Source organism: Prunus mume, linkage group LG3, assembly GCF_029339155.1.
Source record: "Prunus mume cultivar Tortuosa linkage group LG3, ASM2933915v1, whole genome shotgun sequence".
NCBI classification, from domain to species: domain Eukaryota; kingdom Viridiplantae; phylum Streptophyta; class Magnoliopsida; order Rosales; family Rosaceae; genus Prunus; species Prunus mume.
The window spans coordinates 1,221,803-1,248,267 of NC_142700.1; the positions used below are offsets into that span (position 1 = coordinate 1,221,803).

A 26,465-nucleotide genomic window follows, 5' to 3' on the forward strand; every position below is an offset into this window, starting at 1 on the left:
TCATATCATATATATTATAGCCTGATGCCGAAATAAACTTATTTCCTCCCATATCGGTCGAAAACGAATTCCTTGTCTTACCGTCAATATTATTCTTTCCAAGCACCCATTTCGTTTTCGTCCAACAAAAAAAGCAACCATTTGCTGGATACATCAAATTGTGGCAAAGCCTCCACAAACACCATAACCATAGTTTGTTAGTCCAATATGGTCAATGATCAAGACCAACTCCGCCAACCCATCTTAGACTCCGAACCCGACTTAGCAGCAGCCGAAGCCTCTGGCCATGGCGATGGCTTCGAGTCTCCACTTGAGAAGGTGCTATCTGACACCCAGCTGTCCTCCTTCAAGAGACTCCGCCTGGCCACTTGGATTGAACTCAAGCTCCTCTTTCGCCTTGCAGCCCCTGCCGTCTTGGTGTATATCGTTAACTACCTCATGTCACTTTCCACTCGTCTCTTCGCCGGCCACCTCGGCAACCTTGAGCTCGCCGCCGCCTCCCTCGGCAACAGCGGCATCCAACTCTTTGCCTACGGCCTCATGGTACACGTCCCACAACCTTAACTCTTGTTATGTTTCACTCTGTCAACTAAGAGTTGACGTGGCACATTGTTATGTTGTCATTCTTATCTTTTGCCGTCTATCTGGCTCTTGTCTCATGCAGTTAGGCATGGGAAGTGCACTGGAGACTCTATGTGGACAAGCCTACGGTGCCGAAAATTATGACATGTTAGGCATATACCTCCAAAGAGTAACCATAGTCCTAACCCTCACTGGCCTTCCACTGCTTCTCATCTTCCTTCTATCCAAACCCATCTTGATCTTATTTGGTGAGACACCAAAGCTGGCTGCAGCAGCAGCCGTTTATGTCTACGGCCTCATCCCACAAATCTTCGCCTACGCCATCAACTTCCCGATGCAAAAGTTTCTTCAAGCCCAGAGAATTGTGGCCCCAAGTGCCTACATATCAGCAGCTACACTTGGAGTGCATTTAGTGCTGAGCTGGGTAGCTGTGTACAAGTTGGGCATGGGGTTGATAGGTGCGTCTTTGGTTCTAAGCTTGTCGTGGTGGATCATAGTTGGGGCCCAGTTTATTTACATCCTAAAGAGCAGTCGGTGCAAGGGGACGTGGACTGGGTTTAGTTTGGAAGCGTTTTCTGGGTTGTGGGATTTTCTGAAGCTATCGGCTGCATCGGCTGTGATGCTGTGCTTGGAGACTTGGTACTTTCAGGTATTAGTGTTGATTGCTGGGTTGCTGGAGAACCCGGAGCTCGAGTTAAATTCTTTGGCCATATGGTAAGAACAAAAATCATCTGATGCCTGCCTAATTAATTTTCACTGTCTACTGTAACTTCACCTTTATAGTTAGCTAGCTATTGAAATCACAATGATTGGTCTAACCCTAATTAACTAAAAGAGAAAGTAAAGTCTTTCTTTCCTTGGGACTTTTCCTTTTTCCTGATGAACATGCATTACACCTTTTTTTTCTTCATAAAAAATTAAACAAGTTAAAGCTTTCTACAATAAATATGTACAACCCTATTAGACAGAAGGACAGACAAGACAATTAAGTGCGTTGTCATTATCCTGTGTAAAGGACAGCCCCAGGCCCCAATGTAAGTGTAGGAGCTCCTTTCCATTATTGCCATCATTCACTCATGCATGCGGAGTTCACCCAATTCCTTATATAAACACGTAATTAACCAAATTAAATGTTCAAGTAGGGATATTTCCACCCACTTATTTATATACTTGTCTAAATGTATAAATTTGTGGATTAATAAGTAATTAGTGTTGGTTTCGTGGCCTTATATGCATGCAGCATGGGGATATCTGGATTGCTGCTCATGGTTTCAGTCGGGTTTAATGCAGCTGCAAGGTATAAAAAAAATTAAGTGTAATGTTATGGTTATGAAATTAACATACAGTTAATGATATTTTTGGTAACAGTGTGAGGGTAAGCAATGAGCTAGGTGCTGGGAATCCAAAGTCAGCAGCATTCTCAGTTCTAATGGTAACAATTGTGTCGCTATTGATTGCTATCGTGGAAGCTGTGGTTGTGCTCTCCTTACGTCACGTCATCAGCTACGCCTTCACTGAGGGTGAAACCGTGGCCAATGCTGTCTCTCACCTCACTCCTTACTTAGCCGTCACCCTTATTCTTAACGGGATTCAACCAGTCCTGTCCGGTACGTAATATCTTATATACTCCGCTAGCTAGCTATACCATCAATTTGGTAGAGTGAATGGGGATCATATTGGGGTTTGATTAGTTTTATTATCCGATATGATACTTTTGGCAAAACACTAATGAAATGTGCGTGATATTGTTTTTGAGGATTGAACTAATAATTTAAGCAAGAGAACATAATTATACATCAAAATAGTAGGCTATATTTTCCAACAGGTGAAATTGATCAGCATGTATATAATTAATTAAATTGTATTAATTAATGTAGGGGTGGCTGTTGGATGTGGATGGCAAGCATTTGTGGCGTATGTGAATGTTGGATGCTATTACGTGGTTGGGATCCCATTAGGCTGTCTTCTTGGATTTAAGTTCGACCTTGGTGCTAAGGTAACTATATATATAACGGAAAGGCTGTAATGAGGAGTTTAGAGTAAGGAGCTTATTTGAGGGGTTCAATCGCACCATCAACAAATGTGAGGAAATCAATGGACTTAAACTTTTGAAATGATTTGATGGTGGGATTGAAACACTCAAATAAGCTCCTTACTCTAAACTTCTTATTGTAGAAGCTCCCACTATATAATACTACTTCTTCCAACTTAGCATACATCGAGTTGGACAAGAAAAGTAGGGTGAAAAAGAGAGGTGACAAAACTATCTTTTGATTTTGAATGTACAGGGGATCTGGACAGGGATGATAGGAGGAACATTAATGCAGACCATCATCCTACTGTGGGTAACATTTCGTACGGACTGGAATAAAGAGGTAATTAACTTCAATGAATATGCTTTGTGAGTGAGAATACTTGAGCGCATGTTCAGTCAGGGCTAAATTTGGCACCGCAGAACAGAATAGACCAAAGTTTCCCCAATCTTAGTAGTAGCCCTATAAGGCTCAACTGTAAATATATGTAAGAAACCAGTCTTGAACCGTCCACAATGATCCAGGCCCAAATGTTGATATTCGTTTCATTGGGCTTGAAGCTCAATAAAAGACCTAGTTGGAACTTGAGCTCACTTCGACCTCGCCGTAGCAAGATGACTCGGCATGGACATGATTGAAGTTGTGTCCAAGCCAGTTCTTCTCACCAGACGTGTCGTTTATTCACACTTGCGTATCTTAATTATTTTCAGGTGGGCAAGGCTATAAACCGTTTGGAAAAATGGGATGACAGACAAGAAGCGGCCTCCTCCTCCTCTTCTAAAAAGCTGATGTGCTCAAATTTAGACCAGTAGTTTTTTCTGGTATGCAGCCCAACTTTATATTTCACTGGAGATGATCGATTTCATGTTTGTATTCTCACTGGATCTTTGATTACAATATCAAAAGTTAATAAGCTAGCTACGTTCGTACAAGTATTGTGTTCAGATAGCTGTTGCATCGGGCTCGAGAAGTGATCGTGAGTTAGCTCAAGTTGATTAAATTTGAACACAAACTTATCCACAGATATAAGTCCGAGACCACAGGCTGAACTGAACATGCTGTCGTCCTAATCAATCACCTTGAAACACCTGTTGATTAATCTGGTGGAGCCGCCGAGGACCTGACGTGAACTGAACCTCTTGCCATATATGATATGCATGATGCATGAGATGAAATATAAGGAGGGAGGAAATCAATGAGATAAAGGCGTGCCATGCGTAATGAAACGAGCTTGCTACTTGCTGGAGATTAGCATAATTAATATTTATTTACATAATATTATATGTATAAGAATCCAATGAGACAAAGCGTGCCAAGCATGAATTCAGCCGACGCTTGTGATTAATTATCTTAATTTAGTCAGCTTTGACGAACCTAATCAAGGCAACTTAAATTAATTATAACATGGGTTTGTCAAGTCTAAGTAAATAATTAAAGGCGAAACCCAGAACTTTTCCAGACGGGAATTAGGCTAGTTGGATTTATGGGTGGGTCTAGCTGGGCCAGTTATATATGAAATAAATTGTGGAATTACTTGAGGGAGTTGACTTCTTTGCAAAAACTATGAATATCTTTGAAAATTGAAACAACATCTATAATTTATATCCCATAACTTTCCAACCTACCAGCCAAATCCCCCAAAAAATTAGGTAAAAACACTTCAATACATTGCAGGGCTGCCATGTTATTGGTCAGTAAGTATAGCATGTTAATTAGATCCATATAACTATACTTAAGCCATAAGCTAAGCGTGCTTCTCCTCAAAATTACTTAAAATTATTTCAAGTGATTATGGAGAAGCACATTGGAGGTTCTTCTTCTCATATATAAATAATTTTGGCCTTATAAAATCACTCCCAAATGAACCCTCATTTGTCTTTAATTATAATTAGTGATTAATTGTGGTGCTCATTTGCATGTAATAATTTCCAAGCGTACGAACGAATGTTTGAACCCAAAATATCTTCAAGCCAAAGCCAAGCTGAGATTGCTTGTTTATCTGAAAAGAAGCATCAAGCAAGCAAACTATGTAACATCCCATATTATATTTATATGTGAGCAAAAATCAAACACCAAAATTACAACCTGGTATTTCTCAAAACGATAAGAGACACAACAAAACCAAAAGTGGTTCAATTAAGTGAACAAAGCTGGAAGACTGGCGCCAATGGCTCCCTCCCCGCGGCCAAACAAAGTCTTGCAAGTTTTCAGTTGACTAAAAACTTGCTTATAAACGCAGACTCTGGCTGCAGATATACTTAGTAACATGCTCTTCCTCAACTTCTTTAATCTCCTCCCAATCTTCACCTTCAACTTTCGTATTCTGATCCTCAAATTCAACGGCCTTCTTCGCGTTTCTGCTTGCTGCAACACTTTGTAGATCAAGAACTGCGCTCGTCGATGAATGACCTCTTCTAGGTCCTCCTTGTCCATCTTTGAGTAGGCATATGGCGTTCTGATCATAACAGCCATTTCCTTCAAGATATCAAGAGAGAGAGAGAAAGAGAGTTACTGTGCTATGGTTATGTGAGCTGAGATGAGATTAATTAAGTGGGATTTATAGAGAGAGCCTTGAAGAGTTGGTAATGGAGGTGTAGGGTCAGGTCAGAGAGGAGGTCATATTTTTGCTGATGAAGCAGAAGCATGTGCACTACTAATGTTTGTTTGTTTACACAAATAATGGAGAGAAAAACTGCAGGCACTGAGCTGGCCTTTAATATCATCTACTTTGTGTGAATTAACTAAAACCAATTCCATTATAAAATTCAGTTTAATTTTCCATGATTAAAAAAGAAGGGTTCATTTAATTTGTCATGCAGGGTGCCTCAAGGTATGAACATCAGTAGAAAGCCTAGATCACTACTGAATTATATGTTATAGAATAAAAAGATCTAATCCTTTGGTTTTGGATCAGATGCCAATTGGGATGTGAATGGTTGATTAAGAAAGTGGTAATGTGTACGTAAACCATGTGGTTCAATCAATTGGATGATCAAGAAATTCAGAGCAGTGATTGTGGTATTTAAGTATTAGTTCATGCATTTACTTAATCGATGCATACACTTATTGAAATGGTGTAGTTTACACTTCAAACCAAGAAAGTTTTTTACATAGGTACATGAATGTGTAAACATATAGTAATATCTCGAAATTAATTCAAATTTACTAGTCATTTAACTATTTGAGCTACAAAAATTTTCGTTGTATCTTAACACGTAGTATAATTATTTGTCTTAATTTGAAAATATATAATTGAATTAAGATTGTACTATTAGTCATTAAAGACCAGCTTTGCAAACATAAGCAAGCACACCGCCAGAGTAAAGTAGAGTTTAAAGGTGATGCAGGCTGGCCGTCATTGATGATTGATGAGGTGAGCTCTGAAGTCAAAGGAAGAAGAAGAGGAAACATGAGGCTTTGCCCATGTATAGAACAGACAAAAACCTCCACCGGCCTGAGGGATCTCTGAAAATAAAAACTCATAAATAATTGCCATTAAATTAAATTATAGAAAGAAAAAAAGCTTTAAAGAGTCAATACAGAGTGAAGAGGGGGACAAAGGCAAAACAAATCAAAACTCAAAAAACTAACGGGATAGCAATCCGGTCAATAACATATTGACACGTGAAAAAATTATCATACATGTCATTATATTATTAATTAGAAATAGCAAAAAGTAATATCCTCGTTGCATGAGAGTTTCTCTCGCAAAGGACAAACATGTTGTCCTTCGAGTGGTTTCGCATTGGCTTTTGATGTATAAGTCAACCCTCCAACGGCTTGGGCCTGACAAAAACAAGAGTGACATTGTTGCCATTTTTAAATTCAAGGATGCAACAAGAGAACGATGACGTTTCATCAATTAAATCAGAGTATATTATCAGACCATGCTTGCATTCGGCATCATCAAAGAGACATCTATAATTAGTATTATTCATGTACAATTTATTTGGTTCAGTTTCGTACGTCTCTCATCCCCAAGTAGATATTCAGTTTCCTGCATGAACTAGGCATTCAATTATTTCATATTAAAGAATTTGTGAATGTTTAAATTATCAATTACTCAAAACTTATATTACAGAGGTATTCATTGTAAGTTAAATTAGTTGGTTAGGGCAGTAAGTCCTGCCCTTTGCATTTAAGTTTGAGCCCATTTCTTGTAAATAATAGTCCAAACTACTTTAAGTGAGTCTAATTTACAATAAGGGGAAGTCGAACTTGGGTAAAAGGGGGCGAGCTTACTAAAAAAGACTCAAACTTCGGTGCAAAGGGATGACCTAATATTCGTACTTTATTTCAAGGTTAAGCACAAGTTTTCAGGGTCAAGGCCTTCCCCTGCCTTAGTGGGCCAGTTAAGATGCCCAACTCCTCAAGGAAGGGCAGACTGTAAGTGGGCCATGTTCAGGCCCAACGCGTATTGACAAGAAAGAATAACACACACCAGACAAACCTCAGGCAGAAACGCTCGTTTCTGGAAAACTTAAAAAAAAAACGCGTTATCTGTAACTGTAAGTGCTTTCACTGCCAAAATCTCAGATCGGACATAAAGCCCATGGCAACCTCCTCCGACAAGCCCCCGCCAGCTCCTTCACCGACCTCCGTCAAGCCCGAGACGCCGGGATCCGCCACTCCGCGTCAAACCCAACCGAGCCCGAGCGCCGACGCTAACGTCATCCTCGTCCCCAGCTACTCCAGCTGGTTCTCGCCGGACCATATCCACCACTGCGAGGTCCGGTTCCTCCCGGAGTTCTTCGACTCTCGCTCTCCGTCCAAAAACCCTAGCCTTTACAAGTACTACCGCAACACCATCGTCAAGCACTCCAGAGCTGTAAACCCTTCTCGGAAGCTCACCTTCACCGAGGCCCGCAAGGCTCTCGTTGGCGACGTCGGCTCCGTTCGGAGGGTTTTTGATTTCCTCGAGGCCTGGGGTTTGATCAATTACACTCCTTCCGCGCTCAACAAGCCCCTTCGGTGGGAGGACAAGGACAGCAAGGCCGCCGCCGCCGCCGCCTCTCATGGCGGCGCTGAATCCCCCTCCGGCGGTCCCAAGGACTCTGCTTCCGCTCCCAACAAGGAGAGCCCCAAGAAGAGGACTTGCAATGGCTGCAAGTCTCTTTGTAGCATTGCCTGCTTTGTTTCTGAAAAGGTCTGTCCTTTTCCAATGTCATTCTTTTGCTACCAAGATATATTGGGAATTGAATTGATTCATTTAACATTTGTTGAATTATTGGGAATTGAATTGATTAATTTTGATTTTGCTTGTAAAAAAGACTGACTTGCAATCCATTAGTGTCATATTGCTGCTATGGTTTCTGCAACTGATGTTTTGAATTTAATTTTTGGGAACAGTATGATATGACGCTGTGTGCAAGGTGCTATGTTCGTGGGAACTATCAGATTGGTGTGAGTTCTTCAGATTTCAGGCGGGTTGAGATCAATGAAGAGATGGGGAATGGCTGGGCTGATAAGGATACTCTGCATCTCTTAGAAGGCCTCATGCATTATGGTGATGATTGGAGGAAGGTTGCACAGCATGTTGGTAGAAGTGAGAAGGAATGTGTTGCTCATTTTCTCAAGATTCCTTTCGGTGAGGAATTGAATGGAGATTTGGATTCTGGGAATTTGGATCACAAGCCTAGTAGTGCATTGCAGGACAATGCAGGTGATGCCGAATTCGGAATGGAGGGTAATGGTGATGGTACAACACCGTCTCTAGGTAAACGAATGCGTCTCACACCTCTTGCAGATGCGAGCAACCCAATTATGGCTCAGACGGCCTTTCTGTCAGCGTTGGCGGGCGTAAAGGTTGCAGAAGCTGCTGCTTGTGCCGCTGTAACTACGCTGTGTGAGGCGGATTATGAGACAAGTAGAATGAGTGCTGGATTTCGGGCTTCGAATGCAAGACAGCATGAAACTGATGCTGCATTGAATGGAGATACCAACACGGACGCCAACCTAGATGCACTGGGGGCAAATTTTGTAGATGCAAATTCACAGCTTGAGAAGGAAGGGCTGGATGTGGGAAGAGCACTTTCTGGGATTACAGGGGTGCAGATGAAAGAGATCCAAGGGAAGATTGATCGTTTTGAGGCGTTGGATTTGCAGATGGAGAAAGAATGGGAACAACTGGAGCAAATGAGAAACATGCTCTTTGTTGACCAGATGACGCTTTAATTCATCAAAGTTCTGCACCAAACACTGCAGAACGGATGCAGGAGAAGAATGTAATAATAGATTGATTTTCTCATGTAAGCTTTCTTTAGCCAGAACTCATGTATGAATTAATGTTTTCTTACATAGACGAATAATTCAGTGACAAAAACATAGAAGAACTTTGTCCTGCATCTTCCTACAGTGATGCATCTAGAAAAATGTGTGACCAATTTATATATATATAAAATATATAAAATAAAAACTCAAAAGCATTGTTAAGCACCAGATCAAGTTTAACTCAAGATTCTTACTATTCTCAACAACAAAAAATTTAAAAAATAAAATATAGAAGAAAAGAGCACACTCCAATAGAGAGATTACAGAAAACCAAATTGTCATGAACTCACGTCTGCTCTCTCTCTCTAGACCCTTCTGGTGGATATATGTCCTGTACCCATTCAATCTTTGCAACACGGTACCTGAAGAGCACATCAACAGGTAAAAATATTGAACAAGAGCAGTAACTAAAGATCAAATGAATGGTTAGACATCTCATAAGACAAGCAAAATCAGCTATTGAACCTTTGAAGAGTCAGTGATAACCTACAAAATTATAACACAAGCCACAATCAGTGAAACTTAAACTTTTGGGTCAAACTTTATAAACCTTAAGAAAGTTAAAAGGGAAAGAAAAGGACCAGTGACAATACTCTACCATTCTCATCCGACGGTTGCCTTCCATTATCCTCCTCACCTGTTGTTTAAGTGACAAGGTACAAGAAAAATCTATGAATATTCAACAAAAACAACAAAACATATGGATCACATGGACTGTAGAAATGTACAAAGTAGGTATACAAAACTTGCCAGATAAGTTTGTCAACATAGTTCTTTTGCAGAAAACAGAATCAATAACAACAAAACACTCACCTCGATCCATTGACCGACTGAAAGAATGCCCATAAGGAGTTGTGACAGGTTCAAGCATAGTGTGGAATCAAAGTTTCTTTGGCTCCTCCTCCCTGTGAAATTAGCTTGTATTCTCTCTAAATTCTGAAAACATTCCTGAAGAAGATTGCTACAGAATACCACACAAAAGATAAAATAATATAACATTTTAGACATTCACAAACCGAATATCATATAGCATAGCCAACTGGTATTAAACAACATGTACTTAATAATATCTATGTTTCGGTAAATAAACATAATTCCTTCCAGCAAACAAATTACTCAATTTCTTCCTGGTTTCCCGACATTTTCTCAGCAACCAAAAAAGAGAAACCACACTCACCGAAATGTAGTCGTCCACGGAGGACGAAGGCTCTGCCTCGGCAGACATTGAGAGAGCCCAATCCAAGAGAATCAACGGAGTAGCAGAAATCGAAGAAAAAAAAATCCAAGCTTGAGTTGAGAGAGGCTCAAGACTGAGTCTTTGAAGCTTGGAAGCGGACTGCGAGTGCAAGCTTCGTGTTCGTTTCGCATATATTTAAAGAGTATAGCCGGACGGTTATACTATTTAAATATTCGAATATATTCGAACAGTGTAGCCGCATGGCTATACTTTCAAAATATCCGATTAGTACAGCCGCGCGGCTATACTATTAAAATACTCAAATACCTTTAATACAAATTTAAATAGTCTAGAGTATAGCCGAACGGCTTTACCTTTCGAATTCGAATATGTTAACCGTGTAGCCGCGGCTGTACCCTGCGGAATTTATTCGAATATTTAAAGAATATAGCCGCCCGGCTATACTGTTTGAATATACAATATTTTCTTATTATTTTAGGTTTCAGGGCTAAAGTTATTTCTTCAATTATTTTATTTCAATTACAAATCCCACCAATAAAATAATTAGCCAAACAAGGAACTATACTAACCCCATCATTTTGAAGTCCCTCACCTTAAAATCCCATCATTTTGAAATGTCCTCACTTCAAAATCCCATAATTTTAAAGTCCCTCGTCCAAACACAACCTATCATAATTGCATCTTCCCGCCAAAAAGATAAAAAAACCAGAGGCAATCTTACAATTGCAAACCATTAAGCTTAAAATTTAATTTATAACAAGCATTATTGTCAATCGACAAGTTATGTGCACCACAGTGCTTCTATCTCAATACGTTACAGTAGGTACTTTGACAGTAGAGGATACACATTTACAACAAATATATATGTACATACTTTCCATCTTCAAGCCATTTTCACAACATAGCTATCAGTTAAAACGTCTCTTGCAATCTACTTGAATTTAGTTGTAACCCATTGACAAAAAGAGTGAATTTCCTCCACTCAGCTTATTTGCATAAACCATTGCTGTTGTCTAACCCACAGATCCTTCAAGCTTCAAACCAATTAATTGGTTCACCTCAGACCCAAACTCGTCAGGCAGCTCATTGAATACATCCCGGCAAAACCCGGATATCATAGCAGCCATGGCTTTCTCATAGTCGATTCCTCTTTGCTGAAAGTAAAATAGCTGGTCTTCACCAATTTTGGAGGTACTGGCTTCGTGTTCAATACGAGCTGAGGGATTCTTTACCTGTTAAACACATGAGATGAATTCATTAAGAATTTTTTAAAAAAAAATTCCATGACAGTTCACATTCTATGGGCACTAACTGGATGAAAACCAACAACTTTGGAAAGGAATTTAGTAATTGAGATGAAACCAATGAAAAAACCGCCAATTGGCTAATCCTTGAACCAACCAACGAAAGAACTATACCATTTAATGCCATTATCAGCCAAAAAAATGTATTTACTGCAAATTATAGAGGCCATTTATGGCCATACATAATTATATAATTATAGCCTGAATGCAATTATCAGCCAAAAAATTGTAATGGCAGTAAGATAAGGACCAAATAACTTAAGAATTCTGTAATCGACCTAGAATATATTAGATTTTCACCAGATACGGGAAGTCTTGAATGTACTGGAAATAGTTTGAATCTAGTGCAATATGTGCCTAATGCAGTTTTTTTGGTCAATAAAGGCAGTGTTGTATCAGTGTGTCTAATCTTTTCGACTAACACTATTGATTAATCTTGGTAATCATCTCGATAGCATCTTAGACAAGTAAGTGACCTACATATTGAACACCAGACTCATCATGCCTTTCTCCAAAAGCAACCCAACTTTTAAACTTTCTTCTCCAATTGCCAACACAAAACTCATGTGAATTATGGAAACAAATTTCATTTGGCACAAGATGGGAGGGCCAGGGCTCAGCAGAAGGGCAGAGTAACACAAAGTAATGCAAGAATGTCATCCCATGATCAATCTAATTAACCATCACACTAAGGCAACCATGTAATAAAAAAAACCAACATACGCGATCTTAATGACAAAAACAAAAGAGGCAAGATCAAAGTAAATTACCTGGATATATGGGTAGGTGTTGGCAGCTGCACTGTCTCCAATAAGCATTGAATCACACTGTGAGGAGTTTTTAGCATTCTCTGCCTTTGATTGAACCTGTACAAGGCCCCGATAACAGTTCCTTGAATTCCCAGCTGATATGCCCTTTGAAATAATTCTACTTCTCGTATTTTTGCCTTTGTGTATCATCTTTGTACCTGTGTCTGCCTGCTGATAATTATTAGTCAAAGCTACTGAGTAGAACTCACCCACAGAATCATCACCCTCCAAAATAACGCTTGGGTATTTCCAAGTAATGGCAGACCCTGTCTCCACCTGGGTCCAAGATATCTTTGAGTGAGCCCCAGCACAAAGCCCTCGCTTGGTGACAAAATTGTATATCCCTCCCTTCCCTTGCTCATCCCCGGCATACCAGTTCTGCACTGTGGAGTACTTAATCTCTGCACCCTCACCACAGTACAACTCTACTACTGCAGCATGAAGCTGGTTTGTATCATAAGAAGGTGCAGTACACCCCTCCAAATACTCCACAAAACTCCTATCATCAGCCACTATCAAAGTTCTCTCAAACTGCCCCGTTTCCAATGCATTTATCCGAAAATATGTTGAAATTTGCATCGGGCACTTAGTGTCTTTGGGTATATAACAAAATGATCCATCACTGAACACCGCAGAATTCAAGGCAGCATAATAATTATCCCCAGTGGGCACAACTCTACCTAAATACTTCTTAACTAAGTCCGGGTACTCCCTAATCGCCTCCGATATTGAACAAAAGATCACGCCTTTTTCCTCCAATGCCTTCCTATGTGTCGTGGCTATCGAGACACTATCAAGAACTGCGTCGACTGCAACATTAGCCAATCGATTCTGCTCATTCAACGGCACTCCTAATCTATCGAAGTACTTAAGAAGTTCTGGGTCTGCCTCATCGAGGCTATTCAAGGCGGGTTTCTTCTTGGGTGCTGAGTAATAACACATATCTTGAAAATTAATCACAGGATATCGATTATCAGACCATTTGGGCTCTTTCATAGTCAAGAATTTCTCAAAAGCATTCAATCTAAACTCAAGCATCCAATCAGGCTCTTCTTTCAGCGAAGAGATTAAGCGTATGGTCTCCCTAGAAAGCCCTTTTGGAATCGAAAACGAATCTATATCTATATTAAACCCAAATTTCTTGTCGTACTCACGGTTACGAAGAAATTCCTCGATTGAGAGCTTACCTTGTGAGACATCCGGGTCGATCGTTTTCGGGTCGTACCCAACATCTGCTCGGACCTTGAAGACCCTTTTCGGAACAGAGGTTTTCACACCCGAAAGCTTCAAAAAATCGAGCTTTGGATGAAACCCTTTTGGGAGCAGCTTCGGTTGCTCTGAAGCAGCTTGAGGACAGAAGCTTGAAATACCGTTAGCTAACAGAGAAGCCATAGTTGTGGATCAGACTTCAGAGAAAGTTGGAGAAGACGCGACGCGAAGACAAATACGAGATGAATTGAAGAAAGCTTTTATTGCAAAAATTCGTGGCCATAGCTTTTGTAGCTATCTCGTGCGCAACACACGTACCCTCTTTGCCTTTTGGGCTCTTGGATCTTTCGATAGGCACACACACATTGTAAAACATGGGCCTTTAAGAGTCTCTAAGCCCATATCAATCCAGATGGGCTGAAGAACGTTACGGCCCACTAGACTTACGGGAACGTAATTCCCGCGTCCAAACACCTGGGAATAGGTTCCAGCGCCAATTCCTGGTTCAAAGAATCCCACGCCCAAACAGAGCCTTGTTCTGGGCTGAGAAAAATAAAGAAGCCCAAGAAAGAAATAAAAAACAAATGAAATAAAATAAAGAACAGGAAAACGATTTTCCCACCATTGCCACGGATTTTGGATTTTCTTGATTGATTTGCGCTTCTCGTTTCCTCGCCAGCCACATGTAAGTGCTTCAACCTGTGTTAGCATTGTGGCGATTCTAATTTCTTTGGCGTTGCACTTTTGTTTTGATTTCATCAATGCATCAGTGAAATATTACTATATTTGATCTGGGTAGCTTTAGGGTTTTGATCTGAGGAACCAGGGAGACCGTTTTCTTTGTTTATGTGGGCTGATTCATGATGAGCTGAAATTACATGTTTGTTGGCTTGAGTGAGATGAGTAATGGAGTGGAAAAGAAGGACTGTTTCCATCAGAAACAGTATTCTATTTATTGTATTTCTTTTAAAGATTGAATATTTTTTGGTGCATGTGTGCTTATGCATTTACGTTGTTAATTTCTTTATTGTTCATAGTGTGTCTGTTTTTGGGTTTGTTTAGTTAACTTGGAGCCAGAATGTTTATTTTAATATTTTGGTGTCCAAATTTGTTTAACACAAACTTGGAAAACTATCTCCTTCATTTATGCTTGTTAGTGCTTGTAATATTGAGTCTTCAATTCATTTATTCACACTTTCATAATCTAATTATTCTGAACTTATTTTGAATAAGAGATGTATTGTTACTACCTCAAGGTTTCTGAAACTTGGGACATTGCAAACATTAGAGTTTAATCGTGTTATGAATGAGAATGCAAAGATACATAAAAGGAGAAACAATTATGTAATGGTGACCATGAAGAAAACATTGAGAGATAAGGAGATTGAAATATCTAATTAACTTATTTCATTTTATTGCTTAAAATCAAACCATGATAGTATCATTAAGTTCAATTATTGTATGCTGAGTAGTTTTATAATCTACTGTATTAATTAACATTTATCTCTTTGCAAATAATATATGAATTCAATTCCATATGTGCCACTGAAGGTCCTTTTAGGTTTTTTTTTTTCTGCTCATGGAAAAATAATTATGGATATCTTGGTGATATGGCGGAAAGTCTTGCTTCATGGGTGTTACATGTGGAAGGGTTCTGGGGAATCGGTGTATCATCTATTATTACATTCTCAATTGGCCTAGGAGTGTTTGGGGTTTTATGTTGTCATTATTTAGAGTTTTAATTGGATTATGTCAGGATGTGATCAACACTTGCTACTAGAATGGTGTCATAGCTTTGTGGGAAAATCTGATAATGCTTTACTATGTGTTATGTGGTACTTGTGTTTTAGGGGGAATGCAAAAGCTTTAGATGCTTTAGAACATTCAATTATGGAATTAAGGAGTCAATTGTTGAGATGGATTTTGATCGGTCAAATTCCTTGGTAGATTTAGTTGCTTCCTTTCTGTTTATAAACTCTTGGATGCAGCTTCTGTACTAGGCTAGTTTTTTATTTTATTTTATTTAATAAATAAATTTAACTTACAAAAAAGGTTATCAAACAATGGTTCCTATATTAGTTTCTTAAATCTCTTTATGCTTCCGTGGCTTTGGGAAATTCAATTGTTAAAACTTCTAATATGTAGCATTTACGTGTTGGGAGATTCTTAGAACCACATAAAGAAAATGGAAGTACATGATTATGATTGTGAACTTTTCAATAGCTCCCTCAAAATTAAATATCATCAATGAACTAAAAGATTAAGCTAACATGGTTCTATACATGCATGGAATGATATATTATCTTTTAGTTGGATACTCACATTAATGCAGTAAGTGGAGCTGCCAATGCTTGTGCGTTGAGCCTGAAGTTTGGGGTGTCCAGAAGGGAAATTAGACACTACTCTGATTAATGGAATTCCATCAGTGAATTGCAGGATTTGGGGCTAGGAAGCAACTCTACTTGGGAATTCCTAAGGTTAACATGACAGGGGGTGGGGGTGAGGGGCGCGTCTGTTCTGGACTGTGCCTTTAGGAGGACATTCCTGCTTCTGAGGTTTGAATGCACTGGGCTATGATAACTTCGGAATAGCCAAAATTTGGACTACATTACAGGCCTGACACAATGTTTTTCCGATACTTCCGGCCCAAATTCATAGATGTTTTTTTTTTCTCTCTTTTAGGTAAAATTGTTAATTATAGCTTTTACATGGGCTCTTCAAATGTGGATCTTTGCCATTTTTATTAGGGTTCTTTATAAATAAGAAGCTTTCATCTCTCTGCGCCGCGGACCCTCTCACTCTCTACTCTACTCTTCACCCCCCCCTAAGTAGTGTTGATAATGGCACAAGCGTGAAAGAGTCAAGATGGCTTAATCCTTCATCCTGATCATAAATCTTGGTGAGAATTCTGAGGCCTTGGCTCTGATTTTTTTTTTTTTTTGGGTTAAAAGGATAAACATTTACTTTGTACATAAATCAATGGAGATGTACTGATCCAGAGAGATCTAGCTGAGGTCTTTTTCAAAGTAGACTTTCTTAGCATTTTTTCGGTGTGAATTTATATTAAATTTGATTGTTATATTTCTTGGTTATTGCATTAACTTTAAACTCTTTATAGATCTGTCAATCGATTGAGGTTGTATAAGTGGAGATCTGAAGATCCAGAGAGATCTATGTTTGGTCTTTTGCAAATTAGACTAAGCATTTTTTGAGTGTGATTTTAGATCTAAATAAATTAAGTTAATCATATTTGTCTGTTGTTATGAAAATTTAAACTTTTGATAGATCTGTAAGTTGATTGAGGTGAAACAATATTATTGTTATAATTGGTAAAGAAAGAATAGGAGCTTCTCTGTGGTTCAGGACCTTATTGTTATGATTGGCACTCATTTCAGTTTCATTTCTTTCCTTTTGTAGTCAATCATATTATAAATTTGTAGAACAATCTTATACTGTAGTCATATTCATATCATACTGTTTTCAGTTACCATTTGTTAAGGTTATGAGATTACCTTTTTCCTTGCAGGGGAGAATTTTAGAACTTGTGCGAAATCTGTTACTTTTGCGTGCTTATGTGCAGCATGAATCAACAGAGTCAAGGAACGAGCTCTTTATCTTCGCCAGACCCCCCTATGAAGCGAAAACGTGGACGCCCACGCAAGGATGAGAATCTTGTTCATGTAGAGAGCGCGACTGCAGTGCCTGGAGCTGAAAGTTTGAAGAAAAACAAACATAGTACAAGTGATGATGTTGAGAGTGAAATGGTAGGTCAGGTAGTCACTGGAGTGATTGAAGGTTCATTTGATGCTGGCTATCTTCTCAATGTCAGGGTAGGAGACACTGACACTCAGCTGAGGGGTGTCGTATTTCTACAAGAGAAAATCGCTCCAATTACTCCAGCAAATGACATTGCTCCTCATATTAAGATGTGCAAAAGAAAAGATATTCCCATACCGCCTCTCAACCTGCAATCTCAGCTTTATGGTTCTGCCCGCCCATCAGAGCAAAGTAATAGGCAACCTGCTGAGGTGAAAAACCAAACACCTACAGTTCCAGACCAAACTCAATCCTCCATCCCTGGCGGACTGGAGTCACTTGAAAGCAAATCTTTCTCTGTTATGATTCCTCCAGTTGTTATTTTGCCGAAGAATGATGTAGGCCTTTCATTGGAAGGAAAAGTCATGCCACAACAAATTTTGGAGCCTGTAACTCATAGCCAATCTGCCCTTGCAATGGGACAGTCAGAGCTTAATAACATTGTTGAACAGAATAAAGTGTTGGAGGAAGTTGAAGCAACCGAAATAATGGAAGGACCAAATAGTGCAGAGGCCAACAAAGCATCAAAAACCGAATCAGCATCTGAACCAGTTGCTGACATACCAGGCATTGGAGCGGTATCTAAGGATCCTGAAATTCAAACTCAGGCTGTGGATTCTGAAAAGAGTGCATTGGTTCATGATGAAGTCAAGAGCCTTGATCTTGAACTCAATCAAACTCTTGTAGTTGCTGAACCTGCAGCAACTGCTGTCATTCCAGCTGATGAAACCGTAGGTAAGGATCCTCAAATTCAACCTCAGGCTGTGGATTCTGAAAAGAGCGCATTGGTTCGTGATGATGTTAAGAGCCTGAATCTTGAACTCAATCAAATTCCTGTATTTTCTGAATCTGCACCAGTTTCTGTGATACCAGGCATTGAAACCATATTTAAGGATTCTCAAATTCAAGCTGTGGATGTGGGTCCTGAAAAGAATGCATTGGTTCATGATGTGGCAAAGAGCCTGAATATTGAACTCAACCAAACTCCTGTATTTGCTGAACCTGCATGCGTGTCTTCTGATCTAGCCAGTAAACCAGTCAACATTGTGATGGAAGAACAGGCTTACCCTGCGCCAAAGCCCAGCCAGATGTTTGGGGGAGAGACTGTTCCATTTGAATTGAAGCTTGCATCTGAAGGATCTATTCCTACTGGAATGGTTGAACCTCAGATCTCTAGTTCTTCTGGTGCCATTAGCAATGTGGATTGTGATGTCGAAGATGTCATTCCACCTACACAATCTTAGATCCACGTTGTAGCATCAAACAATGTGGTTGGGTCTGAGTTTTGTTTGTGACAGAAAAAGCAGGAGAGTTAGACAGATGATGCATGCCGTATCAAGGCTCTAGGAATAAACAGGTAAAAGTAGTTGCTAATGATTTCAATTCTTAGGAGTATGACAAAGACACAGTTATAGTATCAGACTTTCTTTACTATTGACAGCTAAGGATGGTTATGGTTTTTGTTATCAGTTTATTCATTTCAGCCTGGTTCCAATTTTTACCGTTTGGATGATGTTGGTACTTGTTTAGTTGTTTGATGGTTATCCCTCCATTATCTTTGAAGGGCTTTCTTGCAGGCAACTAAGAAGTTTCTGTACTTTTTGGTTTTCTCTTTTCCAAATCATGTTTTGCTTTGTGCGGTGTTTAAGTATCAATTGCAGGGTGACCTGCGTTCAGGTCGCTTTGTGCATCTGGAAAATGCGTTCCTTTGGGTACTACAGGACAGGTTAGAACTTGGATGCTGATAAATGATAAATTCCGTGACACAATATGAGCGGAAAATCATATTGCGGCAGGCAGCCCCAACCTGTTTTTGGTTAAGCTGAATGTTTGGTTGGATTTTGACTGGTTCTTTTATTAATACGTTAAAAGAATGGATATCTTTGAGGCATAACCAAGGAATGAGCTGAAAGTCAAATTTTCTGACTCAATGAAATGTGTCATTCTCAGATGGATCAATCAAAGTTGATATTGAACGGCTTGAGATGACCACCCTTGCTAATGGTAACATGAGTAGAAAGGATGTCTTGAAACACAAGAATCTTTTATTTTATTTTATTTTTTGCATAGAAGAAACAAATCTTTCAAACTCATCTTTGGTTGGTTACTCTCGCCTCTATAACATTAATTATAATCGAGTTATTAGTGTTAATTAATCATTGGTCACATCCATCTTTACCATCTCCTCAAGTAGATGGGTTGTCATCGTATTGTTGAGGTTATTATGTCGCTTCCTGGTCATGCGGCATGTTAAACAACAAAAGCCAAATCATACACAAGAATCACCTCTTTTCATTTGTTAAGCCCAAAACTCTAAGCATTTAGGAGTTCATAATTTGTAAATTTTTTTTAAAAAAAGTTGAAGCTGTCATGAAAATTTGAACAGGGAGACCTGAGAGATTACAGATTGTTTTACATTGACAGAAGACACTACATCTTTAATCGGGTTTCTTCAAGTTCAAGCAATTATCTGCTGCTTGGCTGAACAATTCACGGACCTCGTTTAATTCTTTCTCTGACATCACAATACGATTGAACTTGTTAGTTATCAGAGTCATAACAAGAAAAAAGACAAATAATCTGGCGCAAGCACCATGAAACATAAAAAAAAGCTCATGACTATTGTATATTTAGTGAAAGGTAGTAGTTCTCAAGAGCACAAGTAGGATAAAAATAGCAAGATGGAAAGGAAAGATACACCTGCAGCTTCCAGTTGCCTCTGAAGTTCTTGGCCAACAGCGTCATTTTCAGCCTAAACAATTTCACCAAAAGTTTAAGAAAGAAGGTGTACGAAGTCTAGTCAAATGAAGCAATATGAAGACCTTGGATGGAGAAATGTGTGAACTCCATACCTGCAGTTCTGCAATCCATTTCAGCTGTGCTTCTTCCCCTCCCTCAGCTAAAGGAAGTGCTGCAACTAATGCATCAACCTGTGCAAGAATCAGTGGCGGTAGTATCTTAGTTGAACAACTCAAGAAGCGGACGAGTCGAATTGATAAATGAGATGTTCTTGGCACATCAAATCATATCACATAACGAAAAGAAAGGATTGCACTGACAAGAGAAGGATTATGCCGTTAACAATTTGACCGCGAACAAGCTAAAACTAACAACATTTTGATTAGTTGATCATGATTCATGATAATAGTAGATTATCAAAAACAGAAAAATGCTGCACCTGCTTAGCAGCCTTAACCAGAGCTGCACTCATGAGCTTGGCTTGTTCAGCAAAATTCTCTGCGTCCTCCGTCGGATTTGCAGGTGGTTCTGGGTAATTTGGTGAAAGTCTAACTGGAGGAAAATCCCTTTGTAGTGTTCCAAAGGTATTGAAGGCAAGAGAAGCAATTGTGTTGACTTGTTCCTGTAGTTGGGAGATTATGTCCATCGAGCAATCTAGCCCTGCCAAGAAGAATTTCCTCAAAGGTTATACATCTTTAACAACAATGGCATGATGCAAGGTTCGTAAAATATGAACAATTTTCTTCCACTTCAATTCGGAAATTTAAAAAGAGAGAGAAAGAACAAATCTTTGACAATGCAGGTATTTTCTATAATGTACGGTCGATCAAAAGGCAACGAAATTGATCTAGAGAAAAAAGAAACAAACCAAAACCAGAAAAAAAAAGAAAAAAAAAAGGCAAAGTCTAGAAGCAAAGAGAAGAAATAGCAAGACAAAAACATCAGAAGGATATTGGTCAGCGATAAAAGTGAAGCGAATTGAAGCTCCAACGAAGAGAGAGAAGACTTTACCTCGCCACTGAAACGTTTTCGTCGGAAGAAGAGATCAGAGCGACGAAGCTGTGTGTGTAAGTGAGAGAGAGAGAGAGAGAGAGAGCGCACGAAGGTAGTGGTAGATTATAGAAGCCTCTATTCTGGCAATCTGGGCCTATCGTATAACAAGTGACATTAGGTTTTCAAGCCCAATAGGAAACAAGACTTTCAAAAACAATTTCCTTTTTTGCTTTCAAAACGACGGGTAGAGATGAACTCACTCTATTGTCTCGCTCTCGTCGACATCACCATTCCTGAGCCATGAGAGAGCGATCAATTATGTTGAGAAGAAATACTCGATTGAGGAAATATTTGTACAGAAATAGCTTAGAAGGCAAAGAACGCCTTATCTACGAGAAGAAGCGCAAGATTAGAGAAGCTCTGCAAGGTTCCCCTCTATCTTTGTGTTTGCAGTTGAAGTTTTGTTTTTTTCTACTTAATCTGGGGCACCTTTTTGTTTTGTTGCAGAGGGAAAACCGATTCCCACTGAGCTTCGGAATGAAGAGGCAGTGCTTCGTTGAGAAATCGATCTCGAAGATGAGAACACTGCTGGTATGACTGTTCTTTGGTTGTCTAGACCGCCAATGTCCTTATTGTTTTATGAAAATGTGGCAACTTTTTGTTTATGAAAATATGGGAACAAAGATGAGGGTTTTACATAAACTGATCACATGGTACATGGTTTTTGGATGCTGTAGAAACCTTTTATTCTTGATGTACTAAACAGAAAGTAGGAAGGGTTAGTATTCTTCTATAATTTAAAATAATACAAATTTATAAATAAACCCAATTCTAGACATGTATTTCTAAAAAAACCCAAATACTATTTAAACATAGAAACACATTCAAAATCAACCCCAAAATCAACAATTGTATATTTTTTGGGTGTGTTTATAAATGGGTTTTGAGTGTGTGTAATGATGGGTTTTGGGTGTTGAGTTTTTTTATAATTTCAGCCTCCATTTTGGGTGTTTTAGTGAAACTCCCTTAAAATAAAAACTCGAAATATTCTTAACATCCAAGTGCCCTGAAATTTTTAGTTTTACATTTTATCATGTGGTCAATTCTTCATGGTTTTCGTTTCTGAATCCTAGTACCAAGGACACATATCGACGATGAGTATGCAAAGGCAGCAAAAAGGGATCCCAAGATTTTGATAACTACTTCCCGGAATCCGAGTGCTCCGCTAGTACAATTTGCAAAGGTTGGTTTAGCCTGTTTCAATTTCTTATTCATCTAGCTGCACTTTTTGTGTTCACTTTGTTGGGTCATATTATGCAAATTTGATTTTGGTTAGTGACATTGTGGTTCACATAACATTGTTGTAGGAACTGAACCTTGTTTTTACTAATGCACAACAAATGAACCGTGGTGGCCAGGTTGGTGAACTTTTTTTTCCCAAATTTGTCCAGCTTATTTTTCTTTCCTATTTGTCTTTACATAAATCCTCTGTTTCTTGATTAGCGTTTTCCAAGTTTTGCTTGTTCTTACATTGATATCAAATATACGCCCCGGACTTAGGGGTTTAGTCTGGAAATTAGGACTTAGGTATGTGGGACGTTTTGGTGCTAGGAGTGTTTGTGAGATTGGGCCGTGCTGTTCGGTCTCCTCTTCCTGTGGGCTTGTTGAGAACCCTGATCTGTTGAATCTTTTATATGAATGCAACAGTGAATTATTTCACAGTTCTATTTTTTTATATGGACATCTAGTTTTTGAAAATAATTTGTTCACCATTTTAACTATGTTGTCGGGAACCGACTAGCTCTTATGTCTACTGGTGTTTCTCTTCCTAATTTTGGAAGAGATCCCAAGTTTGAATGCCCCCTCCCTTGTTTATAAAAAAAAACTATGTTGTAGGAGGTGTTACACCTGTAACAGAAATTGAGCCTACTATGAAGTTAATCAATTAGGATTAATTGCTATTTGCTTAACATGAACTCATAAATGCAAGACCTGCTAAGAGAAAACTCCACTTACCTTGTAAAAATCAACCTAATCGTTGCACTAGTAATGTGACTAGTGTTTCTTCTAACAATATTAATGTACAGGTTGTGTTTCTAAGTCCATAAAAGTATCATAGAAGCTCTGTCATTTCAACTTTTCCATAGGCACCAGAAATTAAAAAAGCTCCCCTGGAATTGTTATTTGCAAATAATTTTTTGTGCGTGGTGCTGTTTCATTTCTGTTATGTGTCACATCGTCAACCACGTGCTACTCCACATTCCTTCATTAGCACATATTTTCCTTGGATTTTTCAGTCCAGTTTGTTCAGTCTTTTACTGTTCACCATTTATCTGGTGTTGCAATTATGTCTAGATTGACCCCTACATTTGAGAACATGGTGAATATCTTTTTCCAGGCAAATGACTGCTTCAATTTTTTATGATGTTATTCTATCTATCTCAGATGTTAGAATTCTTTCTTGATGGCATATCACATTTGAGGATATACCTGCCATAGTTCTGATCCCTTGGTCTGTTTTCCACAGTAGACTATCTAATTGACAATAAGTTTTTTTTTTTCTCCCAAACCCTGCAGGTTACTTCTGAAATTATTGAAACTTGCCGGGCACATGATTTTACAGATGTTGTGTTGGTTCACGAAAATCGTGGCATACCTGATGGTTTGTTTATAATCCACCTTCCCTTTGGTCCAACGGCGTTTTTTGAACTGCTCAATGTGGTAAGTAGTGTAATGATCTGTGTTAATGTAAAATAAATATTTGATGTTAAAACTGACTTAGGACTGCAGAAAAAGAATCCAGACCACAATTTTCTAGGGTTCTTAGCAAAACATAGGAAAATTGTGGCAGAGATAGAGTTTTTAAAAGTGAAAGAGAAGAATGATGATCAAAAGATTATAATTTTTTTTCAATATAAAAACATCAGCTTCCTAGTGCAAAGAAATATAATAGGAAGAGTTGATAGTGACAATTGAAGTATGCCAATCATGATGAACATTGAAATTTAAACCCGTTAAATTAATGAGATTTATGAGCTTGATCCTTTTTTGACCTTGTTGCTTTTTTACTGTATCTATGCTTGAACTTAATAGTTTGGGCATTTTGCTGAAAATATTTTACTTAATAGGTTACAAGACATGACATCAAGGACAAGAAAGCTATGGGAACGATGCCGCAGGTTTATCCACATTTGATTCTTGACAATTTCACGACCAAGGTATCTTCATCTTGATTGTTCTCATTACACAGTATATTTGCGAAGAAAGATAAGACCCTATGGATTAATAGCATTGTTCACAGAATATAATTGTTCTGTGAATAAATGACCAGTACTGTTTTCATGAATTAACAACTGACTGAAATTTTGAGGAGTCTCACCCTTTGAATCACCATTTTATCCTCTGCTGGTTTATTTTGGTGCTTGTCTGTATTAATAACCTATCCTGATGGCTTATTATTTTGGGTTTGCATAGAACCTTAATCTTATGTAGAAATACGTCACTCCTATTTCTGAGTTGGCCTTCTTTGTTACCACCCTAATAACATAATATTATATTATCTTTTCTCTTCCTGATGTATTGATAGTTGGGTGAGAGAATAGCAAATATTTTGAAGCATCTTTCCTGTGCCAAAGCCAGATACAAAACGCATAATCACTTTTTCCAATCGGTCAGACTATATTTCATTCAGGTTTATTGTCTCATTTGTGCTTTTATTTTCCCTGCTGTGTCTTTAGGTATTGATTTAGTAAGTGAGTTTTCTTATTTGTGATTCTATGCTTCGCTAAATGTACACGTGTTGCTTTGCTTTTCCGTTAACAAACTGAGAACCTACAGGCATCATACTTATGGGAAGCATGGAGGTCCTAAATCCATCGAGCTGGAGGAGATTGGCCCTCAGTTTGAAATGAAGCTTTTCAAGGTTAATGCTTTTCACCTGTACGGTCAAGGATTTGTGCTTCTTGCATTGATATCACACTTGCTCTCTTTTATTCAATTTAATTTACTGGTTTGTGTATATTTTTCTATTTCTACTCTTTTTGCCTTTGTGCCTGTGCACCTTTTGTACTGTTTCATACTGCACCCAAAATACTTCAATATGTCTGGTTCTAAGGTTACAGCCATTTGCGGATGGTCGGTTTGCCCATTGAAGCATGAACATCTTAGCCTTTCTTCCCTGTGGCCCTACCCTTTCACCTAAAAAATATTTTGGGAAAGGGTGGGTGGTTATTCCCCAAGACCAAGAGTAGTTATTAGACAAATCAAGTTAAATGTTTAAATTGGTCTGGCCAAAATGGTTTGAGTTGAACCTGAGGTTTTCCGTCTATGACTCTAGTACATTGTTTAATTAATATTTCATTGTATTATTTTGCTTACGTTTTTTCCTTCTTTGATGTTGCAGATAAAGATGGGAACACTGGATCAGACTGAAGCCCAGGATGAATGGGTCTCCAAGTGATACATGAACACAGCCAAGAAACAGAAGTTTATAGGGATTTGAGATGCCGCGAATTTTTGATCAGTCGCTGTTACTCGCTTCGACAAATTATGATTGTAGGAAGAGATCATAGCCTTGTTCATTCATACAAATATTTCAATCATAACTGAATGCCATAACCTAGTATTCAAATTCACAGATGTAACTAGTTGTCTTACAAACGTTGCTTGAGAAACATGAGCAGATTTCATAATCCAGTTCATTCATACAAAGTATTTCTTGGAATGCTTCAATGCCTCCTATGTTCAAATTTACAATTTACAAACAAATTCGATGCTTGACAACAAGAAGTTCAGCCTTTCATTACCTATCAAGCACAGATCAATCATTAAATTTCGAAGTAACAAAGGTGCATCGAAAACGGCCAAAGAGCCAAAATAAGTCAAAAGTGGTTTGCCGGTCTGTAAAACTTTACGGGTTGTTTGAATTGAAGGATCACTCCATCAATTTCTCGTAAAATCTATACTAAATAATTGAGAAGGCCCATTGTCAATCTTTTTTGGCAAAGTGCCAACAATACCCTTATTAAGATTACACTAAAAAATATATAATATAATAAGGGTAAAGTAGTGATTATCTTAATCTACAAACCCCTTGCTAGGGTTTTGTGGCTTCCGAATGATACACTTGAATTTTAATATTCTATACGTTTTAAATAATTAATATTTAAAGAGTTTACAGATTATAGCCGAGCGGCTATACTGTTTAACAAATTAATATTTAATGAGTACCGCCGCGCGGCTATACTGTTTAAATAAATTAATATTTAAAGAGTTTAAAGGATGTAGCCGGGCGGCCATACTGTTTAACAAATTAATATTTGACTAGTACAACCCGTCGGCTATACGTTTTAAATAAATTAATGTTTAAAGGGTACAGCCGGACGGCTATACCGTTTAAATAAATTATCATTTAAAAAGTACAGCGGCTCGGCGATACAGTTTAGATAAATATATTTCAAGTGTATAGCCGCGCGGCTACAATATTTAAATAGTATAGCCGGTCGGCTATACC

General features: G+C 38.6%; 6 protein-coding genes, 1 long non-coding RNA gene and 1 pseudogene across 15 annotated transcripts; 4 read left to right on the plus strand and 4 right to left on the minus strand.

Moving 5' to 3' along the window:
• The first annotated feature begins 15 nt into the window (after positions 1 to 15).
• LOC103324527 (protein DETOXIFICATION 40-like) lies at positions 16 to 3,947 on the plus strand. Of its 3 annotated transcripts, none has more exons than XM_089049258.1 (8): positions 17 to 543; positions 665 to 1,296; positions 1,823 to 1,879; positions 1,951 to 2,189; positions 2,460 to 2,578; positions 2,871 to 2,957; positions 3,326 to 3,436; positions 3,561 to 3,947. In XM_089049258.1, exons 1-7 carry the CDS (start codon positions 208 to 210, stop codon positions 3,425 to 3,427), a joined length of 1,572 nt encoding a protein of 523 aa, XP_088905384.1. In that variant the 5' UTR covers positions 17 to 207; the 3' UTR covers positions 3,428 to 3,436; positions 3,561 to 3,947. The 3 variants fall into 3 exon arrangements, with proteins under 3 accessions (XP_008224820.2, XP_088905384.1, XP_088905385.1); XM_089049259.1 differs by having other exon boundaries at positions 3,549 to 3,685; XM_008226598.2 differs by lacking the exon at positions 3,561 to 3,947 and having other exon boundaries at positions 16 to 543; positions 3,326 to 3,547.
• Positions 3,948 to 4,641: 694 nt separating this feature from the next.
• LOC103324526 (uncharacterized) lies at positions 4,642 to 5,245 on the minus strand. Its single transcript, XM_008226597.3, has one exon. It carries the CDS (start codon positions 5,085 to 5,087, stop codon positions 4,752 to 4,754), a length of 336 nt encoding a protein of 111 aa, XP_008224819.2. The 5' UTR covers positions 5,088 to 5,245; the 3' UTR covers positions 4,642 to 4,751.
• A 1,815-nt stretch (positions 5,246 to 7,060) lies between these two features.
• Positions 7,061 to 8,959, plus strand: LOC103324559 (SWI/SNF complex subunit SWI3B-like). The gene is given in 3 exon segments (XM_089047712.1): positions 7,061 to 7,761; positions 7,965 to 8,781; positions 8,784 to 8,959. Coding segments are annotated over 3 exon segments (1,482 nt in total). The 5' UTR covers positions 7,061 to 7,167; the 3' UTR covers positions 8,855 to 8,959.
• A 95-nt stretch (positions 8,960 to 9,054) lies between these two features.
• On the minus strand, positions 9,055 to 10,200 carry LOC148918368 (uncharacterized). Its single transcript, XR_016124941.1, has 3 exons — positions 10,063 to 10,200; positions 9,699 to 9,846; positions 9,055 to 9,522 (listed from the first exon to the last, which is right to left on the minus strand). It is a non-coding gene; the product is annotated as an uncharacterized LOC148918368 (long non-coding RNA).
• Positions 10,201 to 10,806: 606 nt separating this feature from the next.
• On the minus strand, positions 10,807 to 13,662 carry ABCI8 (ATP binding cassette protein 1). Its single transcript, XM_008226596.3, has 2 exons — positions 12,158 to 13,662; positions 10,807 to 11,315 (listed from the first exon to the last, which is right to left on the minus strand). The coding sequence occupies exons 1-2, from the start codon at positions 13,586 to 13,588 to the stop codon at positions 11,097 to 11,099; spliced, it is 1,650 nt and encodes a 549-aa protein (XP_008224818.1). The 5' UTR covers positions 13,589 to 13,662; the 3' UTR covers positions 10,807 to 11,096.
• A 249-nt stretch (positions 13,663 to 13,911) lies between these two features.
• Positions 13,912 to 18,704, plus strand: LOC103324524 (DNA binding protein). 5 transcript variants are annotated; one of them, XM_089047715.1, is made up of 4 exons: positions 13,944 to 14,090; positions 15,832 to 16,304; positions 16,932 to 17,956; positions 18,095 to 18,704. In XM_089047715.1, the coding sequence occupies exons 3-4, from the start codon at positions 16,978 to 16,980 to the stop codon at positions 18,463 to 18,465; spliced, it is 1,350 nt and encodes a 449-aa protein (XP_088903841.1). In that variant the 5' UTR covers positions 13,944 to 14,090; positions 15,832 to 16,304; positions 16,932 to 16,977; the 3' UTR covers positions 18,466 to 18,704. The 5 variants fall into 5 exon arrangements, with proteins under 5 accessions (XP_016648802.2, XP_008224815.2, XP_088903841.1 ...); XM_016793316.2 differs by lacking the exon at positions 15,832 to 16,304 and having other exon boundaries at positions 13,912 to 14,090; XM_089047713.1 differs by having other exon boundaries at positions 13,945 to 14,090; positions 16,932 to 18,704.
• Positions 18,705 to 19,493: 789 nt separating this feature from the next.
• Positions 19,494 to 21,646, minus strand: MED21 (mediator 21). 2 transcript variants are annotated; one of them, XM_008226590.3, is made up of 7 exons: positions 21,443 to 21,630; positions 21,214 to 21,246; positions 20,972 to 21,107; positions 20,400 to 20,620; positions 20,074 to 20,151; positions 19,922 to 19,973; positions 19,494 to 19,736 (listed from the first exon to the last, which is right to left on the minus strand). In XM_008226590.3, exons 4-7 carry the CDS (start codon positions 20,604 to 20,606, stop codon positions 19,660 to 19,662), a joined length of 414 nt encoding a protein of 137 aa, XP_008224812.2. In that variant the 5' UTR covers positions 20,607 to 20,620; positions 20,972 to 21,107; positions 21,214 to 21,246; positions 21,443 to 21,630; the 3' UTR covers positions 19,494 to 19,659. The 2 variants fall into 2 exon arrangements, with proteins under 2 accessions (XP_008224812.2, XP_088903842.1); XM_089047716.1 differs by lacking the exon at positions 20,972 to 21,107 and having other exon boundaries at positions 21,214 to 21,646.
• Positions 21,402 to 25,682, plus strand: LOC103324523 (uncharacterized; annotated as a pseudogene). The gene is made up of 8 exons (XR_016124942.1): positions 21,402 to 21,544; positions 22,087 to 22,196; positions 22,321 to 22,371; positions 23,531 to 23,674; positions 24,082 to 24,171; positions 24,540 to 24,644; positions 24,791 to 24,875; positions 25,356 to 25,682. The product of XR_016124942.1 is annotated as an uncharacterized LOC103324523 (transcript).
• Positions 25,683 to 26,465: the final 783 nt, after the last annotated feature.

Coding starts and splice junctions, on each gene's coding strand:
- LOC103324527 (XM_008226598.2), top strand. CDS start 208: ATGGTCAATGATCAAGACCAACTCCGCCAACCCATCTTAGACTCCGAA. Junction 2,190..2,459: donor GATTCAACCAGTCCTGTCCG/GTACGTAATATC, acceptor TAATTAATGTAG/GGGTGGCTGTTGGATGTGGA. Junction 2,958..3,325: donor GTACGGACTGGAATAAAGAG/GTAATTAACTTC, acceptor AATTATTTTCAG/GTGGGCAAGGCTATAAACCG.
- LOC103324526 (XM_008226597.3), bottom strand. CDS start 5,087: ATGGCTGTTATGATCAGAACGCCATATGCCTACTCAAAGATGGACAAG.
- ABCI8 (XM_008226596.3), bottom strand. CDS start 13,588: ATGGCTTCTCTGTTAGCTAACGGTATTTCAAGCTTCTGTCCTCAAGCT. Junction 11,316..12,157: donor ACACCTACCCATATATCCAG/GTAATTTACTTT, acceptor TGTGTTTAACAG/GTAAAGAATCCCTCAGCTCG.
- LOC103324524 (XM_008226593.2), top strand. CDS start 16,978: ATGTGCAGCATGAATCAACAGAGTCAAGGAACGAGCTCTTTATCTTCG.
- MED21 (XM_089047716.1), bottom strand. CDS start 20,606: ATGGACATAATCTCCCAACTACAGGAACAAGTCAACACAATTGCTTCT. Junction 20,152..20,399: donor TGGTTAAGGCTGCTAAGCAG/GTGCAGCATTTT, acceptor ATTCTTGCACAG/GTTGATGCATTAGTTGCAGC. Junction 19,737..19,921: donor GAGGCAACTGGAAGCTGCAG/GTGTATCTTTCC, acceptor TTGTGATGTCAG/AGAAAGAATTAAACGAGGTC.